This window comes from Callospermophilus lateralis, unplaced genomic scaffold, assembly GCF_048772815.1.
Source record: "Callospermophilus lateralis isolate mCalLat2 unplaced genomic scaffold, mCalLat2.hap1 Scaffold_91, whole genome shotgun sequence".
NCBI classification, from domain to species: Eukaryota; Metazoa; Chordata; class Mammalia; order Rodentia; family Sciuridae; genus Callospermophilus; species Callospermophilus lateralis.
In genome coordinates, this window is record NW_027517238.1 from 2,661,617 (window position 1) to 2,686,848 (window position 25,232).

Here is a 25,232-nt window from a genome sequence, read left to right on the forward strand (position 1 = left end):
CTTTTAGTTTTTCACTGCATATCATGTTAACTGTGGGCTTTCCATAAATGATCCTAAAATTTATGTAGGACTACAAGAGACTCTATCAATAAAATCTTGACAAGGAAGAACAAAGTTTGAAGAGTCATATTGTACTATTAGTTTAAAAATATATTACAAATATATATGATTGAAACAATATGGTACTGGCAGAAAATATACATATATACCAATGTAAAGGGATACAAAGCTCATATATAAACTCACAAATGTATAGTCAACTCGGCTTCAATGAGAGTACTAAGAAAGTAAATTTTTTCAATATGGTGGTGGGAAAACTGGATTTCCACATGCAAAAGAATGAAATTGAAGCTATGTTACACTATGCACATAAAAAAAGATACTTAAACCTAAGATCTGAAACTTAAATTCCTAGAATAAAACATGGGGGAAATGCTTTATTACATTGGTCTTGAAAATGTTCTCATGGATATGACACCAAAAGCACAATGAACAAAAGCAAAAGTAAACAAGGGTGACTATGTAAACTAAAAAGATTCTGCCTAGAAAAATGAACAATCAAAAAATAAAAAGGCCAATCTACAAAATGGGAAAGTATTTGCAAATTAAGTGTGTACTAGGGGGCTCCTACAAATAACAGCACAGAACAACCCCCAAATTACCTGCTAAATGGAAAAATGACTTGAATAGATGTTCCCCCAAAGAAGACTTGTAAATATCCATTAGGTGTACTAAAAAGAAATGTTAAACATTATTGATTTTCATGGAGCTGAAAAGCAAACCACAAGGAGATATCATCTCACAACTCTTAGGATAATAATCAATCAATAAATAGACAAGGTTTGGTGAAAATGTGGAGAAATTGTAAATGTTATGGAAAACACTGTGGAGATTCATCAGAACATTAAAACAGAACTATATATGATCCAGCAATCTCACTTCTGAGTACATATTCAGAAGAATTGAAATGAGGATCTCAAAGAGAGATCAGCATTCCATATTCACTGAAGCATTAACCAACATAGGAAAATAACTTAAATATCCTTGGGCAACTGAATGGATAAAGACATTTGGTAAATATGCAAAATGAAAAATCATTCAGCCTTAGAAATGCTGCCATATTCAACAGAAAGGACAAACATGGACAACATTATACTATGTAAATAAATAACAGTAGGACAAGTACTGCATGATTCCACATAGATGAGATCACCTGAAGTCACCAAATTCATAGAAAAAAACGAGTAGAATGGTCGTTCTCAGTGGTTGGAGGAGGGGAATATGGGGTTAGTTTCAAATGAGTGTGAAGTTTAAACAAATTTTATTATATAATTTCATTGTTTATTTTCATTAAATAATGAAAGTTAAAAGCAAGTTCAGCAAAATAAAGGCAATTTTTAAATATTGGTATTAAAGTGGCAGAATTTTTCTTTTTTAAAAAAACTAAATAGTGTTCTTTTGTTTATGTGTATATTTATCTATCCATTTTTCTGATAATGGACACCTAGGTTGAGTCCATCTCAATTTTAATAGATAATGAGTTCAAAGAGCTCTTCAATATATTGATTTAGATTCCTTTGGGTATTATTTTCACCAAACAAAAAATGATAAATACATGAAGTGATGAATTGTTTAATTATCTTGATTTAATCATTCCATAGTGTAAGCATATAGTAAAATATGACATTGTGACCCATGAATATATAACATAACTAATTTTTTTTATCACTTCATGGAATCAACCTAGATGTCCATCATCAGAAAATGGACAGATAAATATACACATAAACAATGGGACACTATTTAGCTTTAAAAAGAAAAATTATACCTCCTTAACACCAATATTTTAAAAGCTGCCTTTATTTTGCTGAAGGCATTACAACCATGTTTGTAATTTTATTTTCACAAATCTTCTGATATCTTCTTCACATGGTTTTTAAAAATATTTTTAATTGTAAATGGACACAATATCTTTATTTATTTTCATGTGGTTCTGAGGATTGAACCCAGAGCCTCACATCTGTGAGGCAAGCACTCTACCACTGAGATGCAGCCCCAGACCCTTCATATAGTTTTGTTAAGATTATAATAAATAGAATGTACTCGTCTGTCTTGTAACCACAATGGAATCATGGGGCATGAATTTTAGTTTATGTACTTCTTTTAGCCCAAGTCAATTCCAACTTTGCTCATAGGAAATTTAAATACAGTCTTATTTCCACCACCTGTGTTGAGCTATGTGAGTCAAAGTTCTGGAGCAGTGATACTCAAACAAAGGTGACCTCTCCATGACCAGAAAATACTTGCCAATCTACAGATAATTTTGATTGCTAGGGATCTGATTTTGAATATATATGTTTGAATTATATATTGAATATATAATGTTACTGTCCTAAAAGGGTTTAATATATTTCCACATGTACTACTTACTTTAACCACCAAAGAAGAGATCTCTTTGACTGGATTTTAATCATATGTAAGACTAAAATTATTTCTTAAACTGGTGCTAGCAAAGACTTACTTTGGCGTAAATTCTCAGAGATGGTAGAAATAACTTACTTCCTCTAAATTGGGCTGTCTCTAAATTTGACCAAAATGAAAATGGCTCATTTTTTCCAGAAAGAGTGTTAATAAAACTAGGCTTTAATCGTTGTATTTGTATCAGAATTTGGGAAACTTATTTAATATTTTCTATTTATACTCTTGCTTATTATGACGGTATCCTTGGGCAATCCAAAAGTGATCTGAAATAGGCTGTTTTCTCAGATCAATTTAACTATAGGCAGCTAGTAAAGCCACATAAATCCAGAATAATCTGAAGACTGTTATGTACAGAAATATTTGGTGACTTGCCTACAGTCCCTGACCAAGAACAAATTTGGATTAAAATGAAGGTATATAAGTTAATATTTTATTAAAAAAATATAAAGAAGTTTGTTGGGTTGCAGGATAGGCTAGGATAGTAGAGCAAGGAGCAGAAATCACCCTAGGTATCTCTCTGGGCTAAATTCTTAAGGTACCACTGAAGCTCAGAACAACTTTCAAAGTTAGATAATATTATTCACATTTTTTTCCCAAGGAAACCAAAGTTTATAAGGTATACAAATTTCCCCAAATCCCATAATCATTCATTTGATGACCAGAATTCAAATTTAAATTTTAATTATTCAACAGTATATGACATTGCCTCTAAGATAGTCAGTCTTCCATCATGGAAATAAAATTGCTTGGAAGTGCACTCCCACATGTGCATACACACACACACACACACACACACACACACACAAACACACTTCTTCCAGATTTTTAGGTTTCTAACATCACTGATTGTTTTTGTTTCACCTGTGTACTGAAGATGGAATTCAGGGACTCAAACATGCTAAACAAGAACTCTATCACTGAGCTACACCCCAGCCCTTTTTATTTTATTCTAAGACATGGTCTTGCTAAGTTGCCAAGACTGTGATAGATCCTCTTGTCCCAGTCTCCCAAGTACCTGGGATTATGCACTTATGCCAGGAAGTCTGACCTATAATTTTTAAGAGTGCCCAATAAAATAGCCCATCATCCCTCCTCCCTTTTTAAAAAATTACACTTTCTATTATTTTTTTTAGTGCTAAAGAAGTTAATATGACTTTCAAAATGTGATTATAGAACTCCTCTTTCTTATTTTCCATTTAAATTGTTACATTACATATTTACTTTTTTATTTTCACAACACCATCCAGCTTCTTGCCTTACAGAATGTGAAATGCTGCCAATAAGTGTTATGAACACTCTCCATAAAAAGAAGAGGTCAATCTTGGTGCCATTTGAAAGAATTCTATTAGTTCGTGTTAAAGACAAAGAAAAACACAGAAGTATGTGGGAGTGATTGGTAGGCTTATCCCTTTCTACAGCATCACCAACAAAAATGCCACTTGTGACTTCTGACAGCTACTGGTTGCTCTTAGTTTTTGTTAAATTTATTTTGGAGTTGAGTAAATTATTAGGACAATGATGAAGTTATGTGTCACTATGGGATATGTTATACAATTCAAATAATAAACAGCAGACTTTTATAAGACACAGCTCATAGAAGGAATATCATTAGGCCTTCATTTGCAAAACAACAATGCAAAAAAAGGCATTTAATCTACCACATTTACTCACATATTATAGGGCTTGGTGATATGTTAAGCAGGAATATTGCAAAGATGCCTTATCAAGAATATTTTGAGAAGAATACACAAAACAACTAATAATGTAATGTGTGATTTTGTAAAAGTTCCACAGTGGTGAACTCACACTATTAATATCTAAGAAGAGAGAATTGCCTTGGGATCATTGCTTCTCACAGTTTCATCAGAGAAAGACTGTAAAATGATCAACATACAGATAGCAAATATTCCGCACGTTGAAGGCTTTGTTGAGAGGAGGAATAACAGTATGTAATAGAAGTCAGTTGAAATAAGTGCAAAAGTTCCCTCTGCAGATGGTGGGTGATAATGAGTGCAAATGTTTGAGAACAAAGGAAATGTTAGTTAAAGATCCATGAGATGACACAAAATTAGAATCCTTTAGAGGATAGTTAATTGGTAGTTCTGTTCTACAATATTATCTAGTCTTCTATCCCATCTCTAGATTGGTCCCAAGGAAAGGTAGGTCCTTAGCAATTGTGAAAAAAACACAAATACCTCTGTGCATAGCAAGGTTTAAGGGTAACCAGGGAGGCCAGTCTTTAATATTCACATGTGCATAAGATTTGCCATCCCAACAGGTTTTTGGTTGTTTTTAATAATACTTAAATATTTATTTTCTAAGTTTATCATCAGCACTTTGTAACAAAAGAATCACAGTAAAAATTGTGACCGCATAAGCTAAAACAAATATTAGAATAGTTCTTGTTAAATATTTTTACCTGTGTTTGCAATAATGACAGATACCTTTATATTATTGTTGCACTCAGACTAAGGGATTGAAAATATTGAATTGGGAAAAACAGCACAAAATAAAATATCTCAGTTTGAAATGTGAAAAACAGAAGCACAGTGAAACGTATAGTTAGGACAAGTGTTTGTGGTGAATCTGTTTTGTTCACCCCTCTCTATCTTTGTTACTGGCTTTGCTAATTTTGCTTCATTCATTTTTAATGTATAGCTTTAAGACATTCAACAGGGCCAATTAGGTACTTGCTTCCCTCAGTAGACGGTTCAATAAATTAGCTGCCTAATTCAACAAACAATAATAATAATGTATGATGAGCACAATGATGGTAAAAGTAGAGGGGACCAGGGAACACTTGTCAGAGCCATCCAAGCCAGTCCAGAGATTTCCTGAGCAAGACACCTCATCAGCAAGTGGTGTTGAAGCTAAAATTAATTGAAGGGATAAACACTAACAATATACAAAATATACACTTATGTTTAAGTTAAATTATTTATTACAGCCTAGAAAACTTTACTCAATATTTTTTTCATGGAATTTTGATGATTTATGATTTTAATGGTAATTATCTGATTTACTTATTACTATAAACACGTTGGTTTGGGGTTACCATGTAGTGGGTAGCCAAATTGCTATTCACTAAGGGAATCACTTCCTTCTGATCATTTTTTTTTTGCTTTCTTTTTATTTCAAAATTTATTGGAATGTGACTCAAATACCATAAAATTCACTATTTGAAAATACAGAATTTACTTTTTTAATACCACTATTTAATTACAGAACAATGCTATCATTCCAAAGAGAAATCACATTCCCCTTAGCAGTCACTGCCCCTTCCTCTTTTCCTCCCTAGCTATTAGAAACAACTAATCAAGTCTGTAGATTCTCCTATTCTAGATACATCACATAAATGAGCTACTGTCATATGTGATCTTTTATGATTGACTTCTTTTACTTAGCTCAATGATTTTAATGTTTACCCATACTGCTGCATATTTCAGTACTTTGCTGCTTTTTGTGGCCAAATAAGATAATATTGTATAGGTATACCATATACTTTTATCCACTGGTAGATGTATTTTTGAGTTTTTTTCTACTTTTTAACTATTATAGATAATGCTTCTATGAATATTGAGTGTGAGTTTTTAATAATGACCTATGCTTTCATTCTCTTGGGTATACAAATAGAAGTGGGACTGTTATATGTTAACACCATGATTACCCTTTAAGGTACTGACAATCTGTTTTCCAAAATAAGCATTATTTTGCTTTATTTTTATAGACCCCAGAGGAACTGGAGGATGTTTCTGACCTTGAAGAAGATCATGAGGTCCGCAGCCACACCAGTGTTCAGACTGAAGGGAAAACAGACCGGGTATGTTGTCTCCCTAAAGGGAAGTCTGGGCTGTGTCCTTTCCTTGTCAATCTAGGCAGCCTCTCCCAGGTGGAAATCTTGGATCCAGATCTGGTTTTGTGGAGCATAGGGAGAAAACCCTTAATGACACAGAGGAGCTGCAGCAAAAGTGAATTATTTCCTTACCTTGAGAGCTCACAGTGAGGCCATTTCATGTCATATAGTGAATCACTCCATACTGCTTTTGATTTATATAGAATCCATGTGAATATAAAAGTGAAATATCTACATATTTGTTTAGGGAAGAATAGAGAAATCAAGAAGTTGTAAATATACTTTGAAATTCTAGGGGGAAAAAGACCCTCCCCAATCAATCCTTACTTCTCTTCTGGTTTGCAATGACCTTTTCTGCAACTACTCCTAACACACACACACACACACAAATACAGACACATACACCCAAAAATGTGAATCTCCATTTCTGAATTACTCTGACATTTTGTACTTCTCTTTACTCACATCCAAACTGTGGAAATCTGTGACAGTTTGGCATTCTAGCCACTGATAGCTTGCAACTGCAGACCTGACCACATAACCTGTATCTGAAATCCAGATAGTAGAGCATAGCAGCTAAGACTGCCTGGGACTGCACCAGAATCAGCCATAACAGTTTGTATTGCAAGAAAATTAGCCTCTCTCTATCTCCGCTCCATCATTTGTGAAGTGAGGATACTACTAATACCCATTATATGAGGGTTAGTGTAGGAATTAACTGAATTCCTAACAGAGAAATTACAGAGTACCTAGTTCATAGTAAGTTCTTGATAATGATAAGTAGTTATTATTAGTAGGAGCAATAGTATGAACACAATAAGTATCATTGTTACTATTGTTATTTGGTAAATTCAGTTGCACAAAATTTGGAAAGAAAATATTAATATTTCTGTGCCCTGTTCCCTTGTGGATCTGTCTATTGTTGGTACACTTTTATATGGAAAGGCTTGGGTACACTGTATGTTTTGTAGCATTGCTTCTACACAGCCTCCTTAGAAGAAATTGAAGCAAGGATCTGTTTGGCATATCCCAAGTCACAAATGCATGTGTCTCTCCATAAATAAGAATACTGACATTCTCTGAAATGCTTCCATATGCTATTGTATTCTATGGTTTGTGAAATATGATTTGAAACAAACTTTACACTTTACCAAGTTTTACTCTTAAATTTTTGCATTTTTGTTTTCTAAGAATGAAAATAAGGTAAATAAATTTAAAAATATCTAATTTTAACAGATCAGATAAGCAGGTTTTGTTACTTTTCTTTTTATTTCCTTTTTTAGTCCCACAACTTACCACGTAAAAGATGTCTTGTTTCTATTTTCTTTCTGTTCGTATGCTTTCACATACATGAATAAATACTAAAACAAAAAAAATCTTTTCAAAACAAACTCATATCTTTTTAATTAATAGTAACCCTAGCATTTATGCATTTTATAAGTAAATAAGTATTTTCTCATTTAATATAAAATACACAAAATATTATAAGACATAATGCAAAAAATGTTAATTTTGGCAAATTCTATGTTCTCAAATATTCACATTGCCTAGAACTAGAATTGATAAGCCAAAAAACCTGTTTGTTTGTTTGTTTGTTTGTTTAGAAATGCTGTTTTTCTCCAGTTATGGTTGTAGGAATATTGTTTGTCTTTCAGTTGAGCACAATATTCAACAAAGAGACACCTTTAGGGGTGGGAAGGAAAGGAAGGGGGCAGGGGATTAGCAAGGATGGTGGAATGTGATGGACATCATTATACAAAGTACATGTATGAAGTCTTGAACTGAGTGTCAACATACTTTATATATAAACAAAGATACAAAAATTGTGATATATATGAGTATTAAGAATTGTAAAATGCAAAAAAAAGAGAGAGAGAGAGAGAGAAAGAGAGAGGGAGACACCTTTATCACACAACCCGACAGTTAGTATTTGGTAATACATTGGGCAATGCCCCTATCTTGAGTTTCCATTTCTTGCTGATTATTTGAGTTGTCATTCCTTTAGAAGCCAGTTCATGTTAGAAACTATCTGGGGCACACAGCATCTGGATTTAATTTCCTTCAAATCTAGCTGGCATCATTGGTAAGATGAAATCATACAAATGGCAGTGGAATTGGAAAATCTTTTTGCTAAAGGTAAACTACTTGTGCTTTCAGCGAAGTGAGTGATGTGAGTCACTGGAGGCAGGGGTAGGTGTCAGGACTTATAACATCATTGATGGGAGTAAATTTTATTATAATAAAGGCACTTTTTAGAATGCTGTGATTAGGACAAGCATAACTAGGTTCTTATTCTGACTCATAGTATGCAGACAATGAAGCCTTGGTTAAGGCCCTTAACATTTAGAAACTTTATATTTCTTAATCTGAAAAATGAGAATAATACCATATCTTCTCACAGAATCTTCCAAAAAATTATTACTTAGGAATGTTTTTATGAACTTTAAAGCTATGTAAGAAAATTATTTTTTTCTTACCATTATTTTCACTTGTATTTTTATTCTTGTTCAAATTTATATAGTTACTAATGTAGCAAGTGGGGAATGGTTATTACTACATATCAGTTCACTTAAGATATAAAGTTAGTAGGTTGAGTCCTTTACTAAAAATACAAACAAACCGCCAGTACCACAATAAACTGATACATCATTAATGGAACAAAAGAGAAAATAGAACACAGGATGCAAAAGCTGCTTTATAAGATCATGAAACAAATATTCTTTTAAGTTTTAAAGAGTAGTTATAGTGTAGACAATAACAATATTAATGTCTATCCACCTTACATTTTTTATTATAAATATTTAACACTCAAATGTGGAGATGGGTATCTTACATATCTTCTCAGCCCAAATCACCTGACCAGACCAAAGATCCAAGATTATCGTTCAATAGGTTTTATATTTTCTACAAGACGTCTTTTATCCCTAACATTCCATATTCCTTATGGTACAATGATGTTCTGTCATTCAGTCTCACATCTACCTGGGACCTTACCTTTGCTTTCTACTTGAAATTACTGCCATTTATGTCCATTGGACTGTGTGTATCTTTTGATACATTTCAAAAGTATAATCACTTTGAGAAGATCCTATAATATTTTGAAGTTAGTCTTTTGAGAATTATTTGATCTCTATACTATGCTATCTGTAGAATTCCTGGTTATTGCACTAAACAAGGGTCTAGATTTCTTTTTGTTTGCTGCTATTATGAAAAAGTAAGTGTCTTTTTGGTTCTTCAGTTTGGCATATTCTGCTGTATTGAACATGGAATGTGCTAGAACCAATTTCAAATACTGTTTAATAAAGGAATGACAGTTATTTATTATAATTTTATTTTTTGCATTATACTCCTAATAACTTTGCTGTGATATCATCTGTGATTGTTGTAATCAGTGGCAAATGCCACTGGGATTTGTAAAGGTCGGTAACTAACAAAGAATGACTTAGAATCTGTGGTCAATGAGAGAAAAATATTAAAATACCATTGGTACATGCCTTATGAAGTGGCAATGGAACAGCAATGAAAATAGTGATTATCTTGATTATTAAACATAAACATACTCGGGATGAAGCTGTGGTTATATCCACTGATTGAGCATTCCTGAGTGACACAGGACTTTGTGTTATAGGCTCACAGAACATCCTTCCTAGGGCTTGTTTATTTTATTCATACTTTCAGCAAAGATGAAATAGGCATCTTTCATCTTGAAAGTTCAGAGTTTAAAAAGGTATGAAAAATAGGCTTCTGTTAAGATAATCAAATTCCTAAACTGAAAATAAGATGTCTTGCAAATCCCAAAAGCTTCTTTATAGAGTATACTAAATGCATGCTAAATTATGTTTTCTCTTCAAACAGAGCAGTGGCAGCTACCATTTTATACATTATACTTATAGAACATCTCCAAATTGGATGTTATTTAACAAAAACTCATTTTTTAAAAAAAAAATTTCATCGCTTTTGCAAATTAGAAAATTAGGGTCAAAGAGTCTAAGTAGTTTATGTAAGACATATTGACTGAGACCAAATCCCAAGTTTTCTGGCTCCAACTGCCGCAGTCTGGCTGGGTACAATTCAGGAGCCACTTGTCAAAAGAAACTAACTTTATTTTTAGAACCACACACACCAAACAAAACAGCTCCTCAGGAAAAAACCCTCAGAGCCCAACTGCCACCACAGGCTTCCCACAAGCCACTCCCCCAACTACCAGCCTCTCCACCTCCCACAATCCTCCTGCTCTTGAGGCCGATTGGCTGGGTCACGTGGGCAGAGCCAAAAAAGTCCCCAAATGTGCAGCTCCATGGCCTGAAAGGGCAGGGAAACAGCCCAATGAGCATCACCGCAGAGAAGCCAATCAGCTAGATGTTGCTGGGGCCGCTGTGATCCAGTCATCACCTGGCAGTCTGAAAGTTTGCTGGGGCCCCTTCGGCTGTGGCTCTCAACATCCAACCACACAATGTTCCCAGTACTTATGAACTTGGGTAGTGTCCCCTCTCCACCTACAATTTCACTGTCCTACTGTTGCTATATTTTATGGTACAGAGTTAATGTTATAATTCTTTACTGTGAAAATGATTTGTGAAACTAAAATTCATAAATTTGAAATCAAATCTATTAGAACTTTGAAATTTTTAAATATCCCCATCTACAATCTTCCATTAACAATCAAACCAGTTTGACAATTATATGGAAACTACCTAGTGATACCTAGACCTTGGCAAGTCTCCACTGGTGGATTATTCTGCCTTGATAAATGTAGTATCAAGCAAATGGTCACATAATGGGGGTTCTTGTAGTATGAGAATCCAAAGTCTCCTAGCATGAAATTTTAAAAAAAGCAGAGGCTCTTCATTCAGTCTCTCATCAATTTGACCTTCATAATGTTTCAATAAAAGCAGAATTCTAATTTCTGTTTTCTCGAGTTTGTTGTCCAATCAGGGCACAGTAGGAGTAAAGATTCAAGAAAGTGTTTAATTACCAGTAGGGGACCATTTGGGAGAATATTCCCTAAGCCAACTTGGATGAGAATTACATTTAGAAAGATGCAATAAAATGAATTGCTACAGAGTTTGGGAGTGAAATCCAAGAGCAAGTGACACATGTTTGCTAGCACTGTTTTAAAATGTAGAAGTCATGATTATGGGATTTGGAGTCACATAATCATAGATTCAAATCTTAGTTGTACTAATTACTAACACTATGACTTTGTAAAAGTTATATTTCTCATATTCAATTTTATCATTTGTAAATTGTGATAACAATAACATCTATTTCATAGGGATTGTCAAAGATTAAATTAATTATGTGAAAAATATACTTGAGTTCCTAGCACATACAAAGTGCTTAAAAATCTTGATTTTATAAAACAGATTACATATATTCAGACTTGTATTTCCTAGTGTTATGCAAACTGTCCTTGACTTACGACAATCTGTTTTAATGATTTTGACTTCACACTAGGATGAAAGTAATAGGTAATTAGAAATCATACTTTAAACTTCAAATTTTGATCTTTTCCCAGACAATGATATGCTGTATGGTACTTTCTTGCAATGGTGGTCAGTGACAGAAAGCCCTAGCTCTTGTCAGCCATATGATCATGAAGGTGAACACCCATTCCTCTACAGTTTATTTTGTGCCAGGCTATGATGTTTGCTAGGTTAGGTACATTAGCTGAATTTCTGACTTGTAGTATTTTTAACTTTTGATGAGTTTCTTGGGTCATAACCCCATCATGAGATGAGTTGCATCTCTATCTTGACTTCCTTTTGAGTATCTTTGTAAATACAAATCTCATGGTATATTGATATAAGAACAGAGTAATCCTCATTTATTCGTGGTTATACTTCCTGGGGTTTCAGTTACCCACAGTCCACTGCTCCAAAAGTTTTAAATGGAAAACTATAGAAATAAACAATTTATAAAATTTAAATTGTATGAACTTGTTATTCTGAGTAGCATGATGAAATCTCATGTCATCCCACTGGGTCCCAACTAGATGTGGAATCCATCTTTTGTCCAGCCTATACAGCCTCTATGCACTACCTGTCCTTTAGTTCCTGAGTAACTGTCTTTTTTCTTTTTTGGTGGTTTTGTGGATTGAACCCAAGGATTTCTGCATGTGACGCAAGCATGCAAGTACTCTACCAACTGAGCTACATCCCCAGCACCCCTGAGCAGCTTTGTTATCTGTCAGATTGTCTGAAATGGTGTCAACTTGGCATTGCTTGCATTCAAGTACCCTTATTTTACCTAATAGTGGCCCCAAAGTAAACAGAAGTGAGGCTGGCAATTTTATTATAGTATATCGCTGTAATCATTTTATTTTTATTGTTAATCATTAGCTAATAGTAATTTGCTTAATTTATAGATCAAACTTTTAAATAGGTATGTATGCATGGAAAAATGTAAATGTAGGAATCAGTGCTATCAAAAGTTTCAGGGATCTCTTAGAGTACTTGGAACATATATTTCCCAGATAAGGAGAGAAAAACATATTATATTTCATTGTGCCAAACATTTCTAACATCCTGGATATTCTACTCTCAAAAATCTTTCTGCATTTTTTTTTCTTTTCTCCCCCCCTCCCCAAAGGAAGGCCATTAAGGTCTGTCCTAAGAGGATAGGGAAGATAGCACTTATGTGGTTCCTAATTTTGTCAACATATTTATATATTCACATAGGTAATGTGGAGCTAAAATAGTGATTTCACAAAAGCTGCTCAACAGTAAAATAAAGCAAACCATCAACCCTATTTCTGTTTTCTTCAACACTTATTGAATTTTAGGCCTTGCACTGGAAATATTTCCCTTTAGTAATTTGGTGATCTGTACCTGTTTCTCTCAAATTTTCAGCCACCTTAATAAGGTTAAATGGGTCTTGGATTCTTAAGTTTTGTGATATATTCTAGTTGTAAAGAAGAGTAAAGGTAATCTTATTCTGATATCACAGGCATGTTCAAGTTTTCAAGTAGACATTTAAAAATGTTCACTTTCCATTTCTCAACCCCTGTCCAAGAAAAACAGGCTGCAGTATTTCTTCTTTTGCCCATGTACCTTAAAAGCCTATAAAATCTAAAAATAAGATCAAATTATTTTTTGTCTTACACAATTTAAACTTTGTTCATAGTTTCTTAGAGAGGAGGGATAAAAACTGGGTCCCCTATAGCAGGATTTAATGGGACCAGATTTTTTATTTAAAGACATTGGAGGCTGTGGTCTCTAATTGCTGGAAATGAGCTTAATGAATAGGACATTAATCTAAAAAACCACTTAACAACTTGCAATTTCAATTCTAGTCATTTTATATTTCAGCATGAGAAAGTTATGCTGCTTTTTAAAGGTATATTACTCACTATATATTCTGGTGACCTAAAAATCACAGAAAATATAACAGTCTCTACTTGATGCCTAATATTTGTTGTATATTTTATATTCACTAAGAGCCTATAGTTTGTAAATCATCTCTGCCTTAAAAAAATCTTTGAGGCCATTGAGTCTATATAAGTTCTATAAATAGAAGTAAATTAGGACAGAAATAGGAATTGTTGCCTAGGTTACTGGACACAACCTCAAAATGTCAACAGTAGCAAATGAATTGGAGCATATTAAATCTTACAATACTGGAGATGATTCTTGGTGTATTGTTAAAAACCATGTTCATTCTAAGTTCATATTAGTAATAAGAAAAACTGCCTCATTATTGCTTTTCTACATGCTGTTAGCTGAACATCCTCTACCATGAGACCAGAAAAAATAAATAAATAAAAGCTATGGATGGGTGGTTTGCTTTAAAAATTGGAAACATTTTAATAGTCCCAATTTATTATCAGAATACACTTTTCAATAACTCAAATTTATACTGAATTACCATACAGAATATGGGGAGACATGACCTCATTACCTTCTTCATGACACAATTTGGCTTAGGTGATTAGGAAAAAACAGTTTTGTAAACCTGGCTGAAATTATGTGGTTCTGCAGCAATAGAGCAGGAAACACATTTGCATTTTCTCATCATTAGTTTCTATCATTTCAAATGTTTGTTTGGCAGTAATTCCACTTTCCTACCTTTTTGGGAGATCATTTTCATTTCTTTCTTGATTTCCTCTTCCTCTGTTCACTTCTAAACATTAGAGTTCATTAGAACTCTGATCTAAGCCCTATAGTACTCCAATTCTTCTCACTTACCCTAGATATTCCCAGGTAGTCTCAAAATTTTGAATATCATATAGAGGACTGGTACTCTAACTTAGTGCTGACTGCTGACCTCTGGTTACATATACTTTCAGACCTATAGGTTTCTTCTTCTTGGATGACTTGCAGGCACTTTTGGTTCTCACTAGATCCAAGTCTAAATGCATCATCTTACCCTTCAAATCTAATCCAACTTCTATATTTCCCTGGCACTTTGATAGATTTTATGTACTTTCTTTTTCAGTTGCATAAGTAAGAAACTAGAAATAACTTTTGACTTATCCTAATTATTTTCTTATTCATCTCTATTGTTGAATAAGAATCAAATAAGATAAAATTAAATAGGAAAGGAAGACTTTATTCAAGGCTACTGCAATAGGGAAGCAATGCCAGTTGAATTCATTTTGAACTCAACTCTCCTGAAACAAAAAGGAAATCATTAAGTTTGCTAATTGATGTTAGTCAAAGGAATAGTACTTTCTTGTAAACATTTTCTTCATGACAGGAGGTAACTTCATAATTTAGAGAAAGATTTACCTCTGAATTTAGGCTCCAACACATTTGCATTAATTGGACTATGGGTGCTCTATCTTACTTGATAATTACATTTCAAATGAATGGTTCCCAGGTCCTAAAGAAAGAAAATTCTGCCTTGTAAAACTGAAAAAAGCTTTTTAAAAGATTTACATGTCAAAAGGGCAAAGAAGGAATTTACAAGCAATAAGTTTTATAAAGTAAATGCTCTAAGAAAAGGTAAGGCAGGGACCTGGAGTCAAAAAAAGGCCTGTGCCATTTTAGCCAAGCTGAAGGGAATATTCAATCCATCATGGTCACTACGATATTTCTCACCTAGATTTCTCTATAGTGGGTTTGCAAATGGCCTCCTGCCTCCACTTTTGTTATTGTCCATCTCCACACTATACCTCACAAGCTTTTCCTAAAGTCACACCTTGCCCTTAGCATAAAATCCAATCCTATAATGCCCTGTGTAAGGGGACATCAGGATCTGCTCTCTCTTTATTTTGCATTATATTTCACCCCGTTCTCTCCAACCCTTTATCCTGGTGTAGAAGTATCAGTACTTCTAAGGCCTTGGGCTCTTCCTCACACCATTCTTCCACCTCTGAGGAACAGAAATCCTGAACTCCCCCTGCTCCCTCCAATCTGCACACATTAGAGAGCATGCAATTTCTTTAATAATGGCTTTTCTTCTCCTTACTAAGTTCTAAACCCATTATTGCAGGAAACATGTTTGTCTTATCAAGTATTATATCTACAAAACTTAGTTTACTTGTAGTAAATGTGAAAGAAGAGAAGGAGAGATTTTCAAGACATATTGCCTCAAAAATATACCAACTCCTCAGTATATCGAGCGTAGGATGTTACATTATTTCTTGAACATTTTTCCTTCCAACAGTTTTTACCTACTTGTACCAGATAAATCTGATTATAAATTGTTGGGTCACTACTGTAAAATATTCAGTAACAGACTACTTAATACTTGTTAGTATTAGTATTAATTCCTTGGCCTACTGGCCAAAGTCCTTTATAAAGCCTTTTAATTCTTGGCTGTGTAAAGAATACAAGCCTAAAATCTCTTCAAAAAACTTTTGAATTTACAAAAAATAATTGTGTGTGTATGAGGTTGTTGAACCCTGATGCAAAGTAAAGATCATCAATTCCAATTTTAAATCAAATTAAAGCAAGCTTGTATTTGTGTACACACAGACAGCTGATCAACGGCTATCTCTCCTAACACAGGCTAGAAATCAGCACCCCAGCTCACCAGGAATGAGTTTTTATAGCACAAAAAGTTGCAAAGGGGTGGGGGGTGTCTTGAGAACTTAAGATAACAGGATTTTGACAAGCATAACACAAAGGCAAATAGTGGGTTAATGATCTACATGGCATGATATTTCAAGGTAGGGAGTAAATTCAGATCCTAACATAAGAATTTATAAGGTTGCTGATGAGGTTTTAGAGAGGGTTGTTGTCTGATCAGGGGGAGCCAGGATTTATGAGGAGCCACTAAGGTTTTAGAGAGGGTTGTTATCTGGTCAGGGAAAGCCAGGCATGGGCAGGAAGTTCAAGGCCTGGACAGGAATTCCAAACAAGTTTAGAAATCACAGTAATTTATAGTAAAACAGAAATTAACTTTTCATGAATTTGTGATGAGATGGTTCCCAATCTTAAGATGGAATTAGGCTGGGTTCATCAAGGTAAAATGTGATGTTTTGATATATTTTTACAATGTGGAACAACTCAATCAAGTTAATTAAATCAAATTGATCTATGCCTCATATATTTATCTTTTGTGGTAAAACCATTTAAAATCTACTTCCAGCAATTTTGAAATATATTATGTATAACTGTTTTATAGTTACCTGTGCAATAGATTGGTAAAGCTAATGATTCCTGTCTCACAGAAAATTTTTACACTTTAATCAATCATCTACCCCTCTCCTTCAGTACCTGGTCATCACCATGTGTTCTCCACTTCTATGGGTTCAACATTTTTAGATTTTATCATGTGGTATTTGTGTTTATGTTTCTTGCTTATTTTACTTAACATAATATCTTTCAGCTTCATTGCTTTGTTGCAGATGATGGAAGTACCCCACCCCCTTTTAAAGGCTCAATAGCTTTCCATTGTGTATGTAAACCACATTTTCTTTTTCCGACCTAAGTTGTTCACATTGTCTTGCCAATTGTGAACAGTGTTGCAGTGAACAAGGAAAAGGAATATATTATGGTTTTGATAAGGAATATTTTCCTTATCAAAACCATAATATATTCCTTTTGTATTTGTAGCTTTTGTATTTGAAACATAATATTCAATTCAGGGAGATTCACAGGTGAAACTTGCCAACACTTCTCCAATTTACTTTTGATAATGGCTATTCTAACCAGTCTGTTGTAATATTTTGTGGTTTTATTTGTGATTTCCTCATGAATGTACAAATTTTCAGTACCATTTTCATAAACTGTTGGATATTCATGTATATTCTTTTGAGAAGTATCTACCTTGGTCTTTTTCTCATTTTTATTATCGAATTGTTTTCTTATTGAGTTGTTTGAGTTCTTTATATATTTTTATATTATTCCCATAATAAATATATGGTTTGCAAATATTTTCTCAAATTTATATATAGGTTGTGCCTTTCTTTATTGTTCCCTGTGCTAAGCAAAAGCTTTTTAGCTTGCAGTAATCTATTTTTTGTGTTTTTTTTTTTATTATTGTTGTTGTTTCTGTTGCCTGTGCTTTTGGCACCATTTTAAAGAACGCTTTGCCTAGATCAATGTTTTGGATCATTTTCTCTAGTTTTTGTCTAGTAGTTTTACAGTTTTCAGATTTATGTTTATGTTTTTATTTATTTATTTATTTATTTATTTTATTGGTTATTCAAAACATTACAAAGATTGCAGAATCACATGTTTTAATCCATTTTGAACTAGCTTTGTGTATACTGTGAGACATTTGTGTGTAGTGTAGAACAAAGGTTCAATTTTATATTTTTACTTGTGGATATTAGTTTTCTCAACAATGTTTATTGAAGAAACTGGTGTATTTATCCTGTTATATCAGTCAATGTGTGTTTTTTAATATAGGTATATGCATGTTCCATGCAGTTTTGATTGTTATAGCTCTGTAAAAACTTTTGAAGTCAGTTAGCAGGATACTTCTGAAGTCAGGTAACATGAGATCTCAATACCTCTGGCATGATACCTTTTGCTCAAAATTGCTTTGGATCTTTGAAGTCTATTGTGATTTCATAGGGATCCCATAGGAACTTTAGGATATTTTTCTATTTCTGTGAAAAAAATGACATTGAAATTTTGGTAGAAATTGCATTAAATCTGTAGATGACTTAATTAATTTGAATATTTTAAAAATATTAATTATTCTAGTGCATGAACATGGGTACTTTTCTATTTATTGTGTTGTGTACAATTATTTTTTCTTCAATGTTTTATACTTTTTTTCTGTAGAGATCTTTCATTTCCTTGGTTAAATTTACCCTTTATATTCTTTATAATATTGTGGATAGAATTGACTTCTTAATTTCTTTTTCTGATATTTTATTGTTAATGTAAAGAAACACTACAGATTTTACATGATGATTTTTATATCCTGAAACTATAACAAATTATTTTTGTCAATACTAAGGGTTTTTGTTGTTGTTGTTTATTTGTTGTTGTTGCTACTTTTGTAGCAGGGTTTGAACCCAGGCACTGAGCCACATCCCAAGTACTTTTTATATTCTTTTATTTGGAAACAGGGTCTTGCCAAGTTGCTTAAGAACTTGCTAAGTTGCTGAGGCTGGCTTTTATCTTGTAATTCTCCTACTTCAACCTCCCAAGTGCTGGGATTACAGTTATGCACCATCACACCTGGATAATTCTAAGTTGTTGGTTTTTTTTTATAGTCTTATGGTTTTCTGTATACATAAGCTCTTGTTACCAGAAAACACCTGTTGCTAATTCTATTTGCCCTATTAAATGCCTTATATTTCTTTTTCTTGTCTAATTGATTTGGATACATTTATGGTACAATTGAACTTACAATGTTGAATAGAAATAATTAGAATGAACATCCTTTATTACTCTAAATCTTAGAGGAAAAAGTATCAACTTGTTACCATTACATATGGTAGCTTTGGACTTTTCATGTGAGATCTTTATTGTGTTGAGATATATTCCTTCTACGCCCTTTTTATTGGTAGTTTTATCTGAAAGAATGTTGCATTTTTGTCAAAGGCTTTTTCACATCTATTTAGATAATCATATGATTTGAAAAACTATTTGGTTAAATGATCCTCATGCTTCTGAATTTCTCTGATCCTGTATTTGTGATCTCCAAGATCTCCCTGATCTTGGTCTTTCTTACTTCTTAATTCCAAAAAAGAGCTCAACTTCCATTTTCTTCCATGAAGTTTTCTTTACACTTTGGCTTCTACTGATGTAATGATATAAAAGCTGATAACAAGTCATCTGAAGACAGTTTGATCATTTACCCCTCTTGAATTTTTACATGCTAAGGTCACCAGACTACATTTATTTTAGAGTAGCAGACTTTAATAGTCTCATCTTTGTTTTATTTAAATCCTTAACTTGAATTTGAAATTTAGTGTCATTCCTTGGAGTTAGAAAAATTTAGATACAGAAAATTAAAATTCTGTACACTATATGTTTTATCCAACAATTCTTTTATAGGAATTCTTTCAATAAATAATGCCTGAAATTTCAATCCAGGAAAGATTCTTACTAAATATCTTAACATGGACTCACTTATCGGACAATGCAATTTCATATATATATATATATATATATATATATATATATATTAAAATTATATATATATAAAGTATGTATATACTTATATGTAGTATATATTAAAAGTATATAAAATATATAAAAGTATATATTAAAAATATATGTATATATATTTTTAATATATACTTCATACATATATAAACAATATGAGATGACACTGGGATTTTAGAAATGTAGAGGTTGAAAGCCATTAGTATATATATAAAAATTATATATATATAAAAATATATATAAAAGTGTATATATCAAAGTTTGTTTTCTATATATTAAAATGTGAATATATATTTATATATTATATATATATGTTTTAATATATATTAAACATCTATATATATATTTAATATATATACCTTATATATATTAAAATATATATACATATATTTTTTAAAATATATATACTTCATACATATATAAACTTAATGTGTGTGTATTCACACCCTGCTTTAGTTGCTGGTAAGTTGTAAGTAGAAATTAATGTTCAATAACTAATCTTTAATGTTAAGTATATTTGTCTGTTATTTCTAGTTGATTTTCTCATCTGTCTTTAGAAATAATTTATACCAATGCAAATTCTGATTTTAAAAACTGAAATAATTTCCTTAATAAAATTTTTCTTTATCTCTGTTTCTCCTTGTTAATATTTTCTTGTCTCCAATGAGGTAATATATTTTAATTTGAGAAAAGGTAAAGATTCAGCATAATACAGTTATGTAGTAATTACAACTTTCATGATTGAAAAATAAATCTTGTTATTCTTCCATTTAATTATAGAGTATAATCTTGGAATTTACAAATGGAGATTTTCTTCTTTCAGCATTGACAAAATAACAGCAATAAAAAAATAGCATTGTACTGAGCAATTTATAATGCTACTGAGGAATAGATTCTGTCCTAAATTTTGATATTTATATGTGACTAACTTGCTAAATAGTAAGCCTAACCTTCCACTAACTTTTAATTTATGATTTCTGCTCATTGTTGCATTCATAACCGGTAGAATAGCAAATAGAAAAGCTCTGAGGAGAAAATGTCTTTGATGATGAGAGTTAGTGAGGTAGCAGTAATAGACAGAGTCTAAAACTAAAAAAGGAAGTCTGGCATTGAAGAATAGATAAACCACTCTAAGACATTGGCTTTTCCTTTAATAGATGGAGAGGCCATAGGGAGGCTTTGGTCCAGGCAGTGGCAAAAAAGCACATATTTTGTAGGAGTTATCCTTCATACTCTGTTGAAAACAGTCCATGTGGTTAGGAAGATGCATGGAGTTAGAGAGCCATTGCTATTGTTAAGGTTAAGAATGATATGAATTGACACCAGGATTTTAGAAATGCAGAGGTTGAAAACCATTAGCTGCATGTAAAATGAAGGGTGAGTCAACTAATTTTCTACAGGATTGAATTCTGGGCATATAAAAGAGAAAGTATTCAAGGACAACTCAAGTTTTGGGCTTAAAAATTGTTCGAAAGATGGATTCTCCTTTTCTTTTGATAAGAAGGAGACTGAATTCAGCAAGATAGAGATGGTGAAAGATTAGGAATTAATTCTGGACATGTCTCTTGAAAAAAATCTGCTAGAAAACAAAAGGAAGAGGTCAGATAGGTGTATTTAAAATTTATGAATTGGATTAGAATCACCTCACATGCATAGCCTTTTTTAAAAATTGGGTTTCATTTATTTAAAAAGAAAAGTTTCAGATGTTGAGACATGCATAGATTTATATTGTAATTTTATGACCTTCTGAATTTACAGTGAAATCTCTTTCTTTCTTTTTTCTTCTTTCTTTTTCTTTCTCTTCTTTCTTTCTTTTTTTCTTTTGTACCAGGGATTAAACTCAAAGAAACTTGACTCCAGAGCCACATACCCATCCCTGTTTTTGTATTTTGTTTAGAGACAGGGTCTCACTGAATTGCTTAGTGGTTTGCTTTTGCTGAGGCTGGCTTTGAATTCCCAATTCTCCTGCCTCAGCCTCCCAAACCACTGGGATTACAGATGTGAGCCACTGCGACATATTTACAGTGAAATTTTATCCATTACTTGTAGCTTTTTTTTTTCCTTAAGAGAAATTCACAGTTTAGTTTTTCGTCTGATTTTTTTCCTGCTTTTAGACCTCAATCTCAACAAATATGTTCTTTGCTGACATATTTGTTCCTTTGATTATCATCTTTTCAGTAAGGCTACCACAGATCCCCCTCCTTAAATCTGCAATGCCATTCCCAGACTTCATATTAACTGTTCCCCTTCCTTATTTATTCTTCTTCATAACACTTAATTTCACCTTTTGACATACTACATTTTTGTTTCTTTGTTTAGACCATCCATGTGTAATATATTCACTAAAGGCAACAATTTTAATCTGATGTATTCCCTCATACTTGGAACATAGTGAACATGCTATAAATATTTATTGAATGAATAAATGAATGAATGAACGAATTTAACTTTAAATGTACTTTAGGAAAAAAACCTGAAAAGAAAAATTCTGAGAAAGGGGAGTTGTTTCACATATGACATTTGAAACCAACCAAAATGTAATTTGTTTACAAAATAAATAGATTAATTCTTGCACTTCAAAAATAGCATTTTAGTAAATAATTACTCAGACCACAAGTATTTGAAAAAAATTTCCTGAGACTGAAGTATTTAGGTGATTCTTTCCTTTTGGGGTTTAGAGGTGTTTGTGTTGGACATCTGATACCAAGGGCTGCCATTTTCTTTCCCCTGAATTATGGTCATTGAAAAAGAGCTATATTTTTATATTGAAAATATAATGTATGCACAATATGCATTTTGAACTATTAGTTGTGGTAAAATGTAAAATATATTCTTACTTCTTTCCTATCAAAGACATGTGTATCAAGTAATGAATACAGTATTAGAAAATGAATCAAATAAAATGCTTGTTATCTATGTGATACTTATGTATTTCTTATACATAGACTTTAGAGGTTGTAGCACTATATGTATCTAAGGCTTGGTTAAAATCCTGTGTAAATATGAATGCACATAGCACATAGGGTTTCCTTCAGTGTAGAGTCATCAGTTCCTTAATACTCAAATACTTATAGGAAAATAGGAACTTTAAAAAAAAAAATCATTCACCAGACAAGCCTCCTGATTCTGAGATAGTTGTAAAGAAAATAAGTTTTCTGGAGTTAGAAGCCTAAATTTGAATCTGGATTGTCCTGCTTACTATTGACACTGAACAAGTTGTTGAATTTTCTGTGTCTCAGTTGTTTATTTTAAAGTGTACCTACTCAAATGATAGGATATTCTCATCATAGTGTCATTGTGAGAGTTGGTATTGATAAAGAGCAGCACATCATTAAGTGATCAAAGAATACCCATTTTCATCACTACCATCATACTCTTAGTTGAATGGATACACATTTGTGGCATCTGTGTTCTTTTTGCAGGTTGGCAACATTCACTTTCCTAATTAGTCCCCTACAAGCTTTCCAGAGCAATTTCTGGAGAGAGCCAGTCTGATTGGCCCAGCTAAATAAATTACCTTATAATTGTATTATGGTTTGGATATGAGGTGTCCCCCAAAAGCTCATGTGTGAGACAATAAAAGAGGGTTCAGAAGGGAAATGATTGGGTTGTGTGAGAATTAACCCAATCAGTGAATTATCCCCCTGATGAGATTAATTGGCAGCTGGAGGCAGGTGGGGTGTGGCTGGAGGAAGTGGGTCATTGGGGGTGTGGCTTTGGGATATATATTTGTATTTGACAAATGGAAATCTCTCTCTCTCTCTCTCTCTCTGCTTACTGATCATTGTGTGAGCCACTTCCTCCACCACACTCTTTCCCTGTGATGTTCTGCCTCACCTGGAGCCCCCAGGAATGGTGCTGGACTTCTATGGATTGAGATCTCTGAAACTGTGGAGCCCTCAAACAAATGTTTTCTCACCTAAAATTGTTCGGGTCGCGTCTTTTAGTTGCAGCAGTGAAAAAGTTGACTAAAACACGTAAAGTCCTTTATGTGGGATCCTTTCATGGATTTCTATTTAATTTATAATTGGATAACCTTTGAATCATGTGACTAGCCTCCTACAATTTCAAGTGGTGGCTGAGAACAAAGGGAGCTCTTTGTTGTTAAGGCTGTTATTATATCTGTTGACCATGGTTTTCTTGCAATTGTACAGCATCAGATTAGTGTAGTTCTATGAAATGATGAAGTTAGATCCTATTGTTACTAAGATTTCATAAATTTATCTAAAATAATGTTAAAAAGAACAGAAGCTTCATTTCCATATATAATTTCTGAAAAGAAGCAGAAACTCTGTCCTGTTTGCTCTTATTTTTACAAGAAGCACCCAAAGTGCCTGTCCTTAAAGTCACCATCTCTCATTGGGTTGAGGAAGAGAATGAATCTAGACTCTTTTTAGTAGAGACCGAAAGATTTTTAGTACTATATTTATTTCTCTCATATTTTGTTTCCTCTTATTTTGGCGGGGGCAGGGTGTTTACCAGGGATTGAACTGAGGGGCACTCGACCACAGAGCCACATTCCTAGCCCTATTTGCATTTTGTTAGAAGCAGGGTCTCACTGAGTTTCTTAGCACCTCGATAAAATTGCTGAGGTTGGCTTTGAACTCATGATCCTCTTGCCTCACCCTCCTGAGCCTCCAGGATTACAGGCATGCACCACAGTGCCCAGCCAGTTCCCTAATATTTTAATTCAAATAGTACCACTATTGCTGAATTAGAGTATATATAAAGGGTCTAGTAGAGTGACAGAAATATAGTTAAGTTCCTAACACGTGATTAACACTATTAAAATCTAAATCTAGGTGTTGTTTTTTTTTTTTTTTTATAGACTGTGGTAATCATAATTGGACTCATGCAAAGCATAGTGAACTCTCTTAAGATCAAGGTGAACCAATGTGGGTTAAAAACCAACAACCACTCATACTTTAATTTGCAGGGAAGAAATGGAGAAACAAGCATAGAAATAAGAGGAGAGAGAAAAAGAGATGACAAAAGGAAGAAAAAAGGGAGGACTGAAGAGAAAGGGAGAGATTGAGGTTGGTACAAGGAGAACCTTCTCTTACCAAGAGTGGTAGTGTGCAATGAACTGAAGACTGTGCCTGACACAATCTTCAGCCCCTAAATTCCAATAAAGAGGAAAGGACCCTATATATGGTAGATGAGAGCAAACATTTATTACTATGGTCTTGAAATGATAAAGGGTTTTCTGTCTTTCATGATAACAAGTTCTGTCTTTTATGATAACAAAGACAAAGGGAAAATGCAGGTAAACTTTACGTCTGAGAACATCAAGAAAAAAACACACAAACTATATTTGAAAAATTATTTGAAAATAGATGTCAATTTGGGAAGATAATCACAAATTATATAAGAAGGTGTTT

At 33.1% G+C, this 25,232-nt stretch overlaps 1 protein-coding gene across 1 annotated transcript in view; it reads left to right on the forward strand.

Moving 5' to 3' along the window:
• The window catches only part of LOC143641217 (catenin alpha-3-like), a 434,295-nt gene that overhangs the window by 382,803 nt on the left and 26,260 nt on the right, over nucleotides 1–25,232 (forward strand). Inside the window, exon 4 of the mRNA XM_077108548.1 lies at nucleotides 6,209–6,301. Coding sequence (XP_076964663.1) covers nucleotides 6,209–6,301 — 93 coding nt within the window. The remainder of the gene's footprint in view (nucleotides 1–6,208; nucleotides 6,302–25,232) is intronic.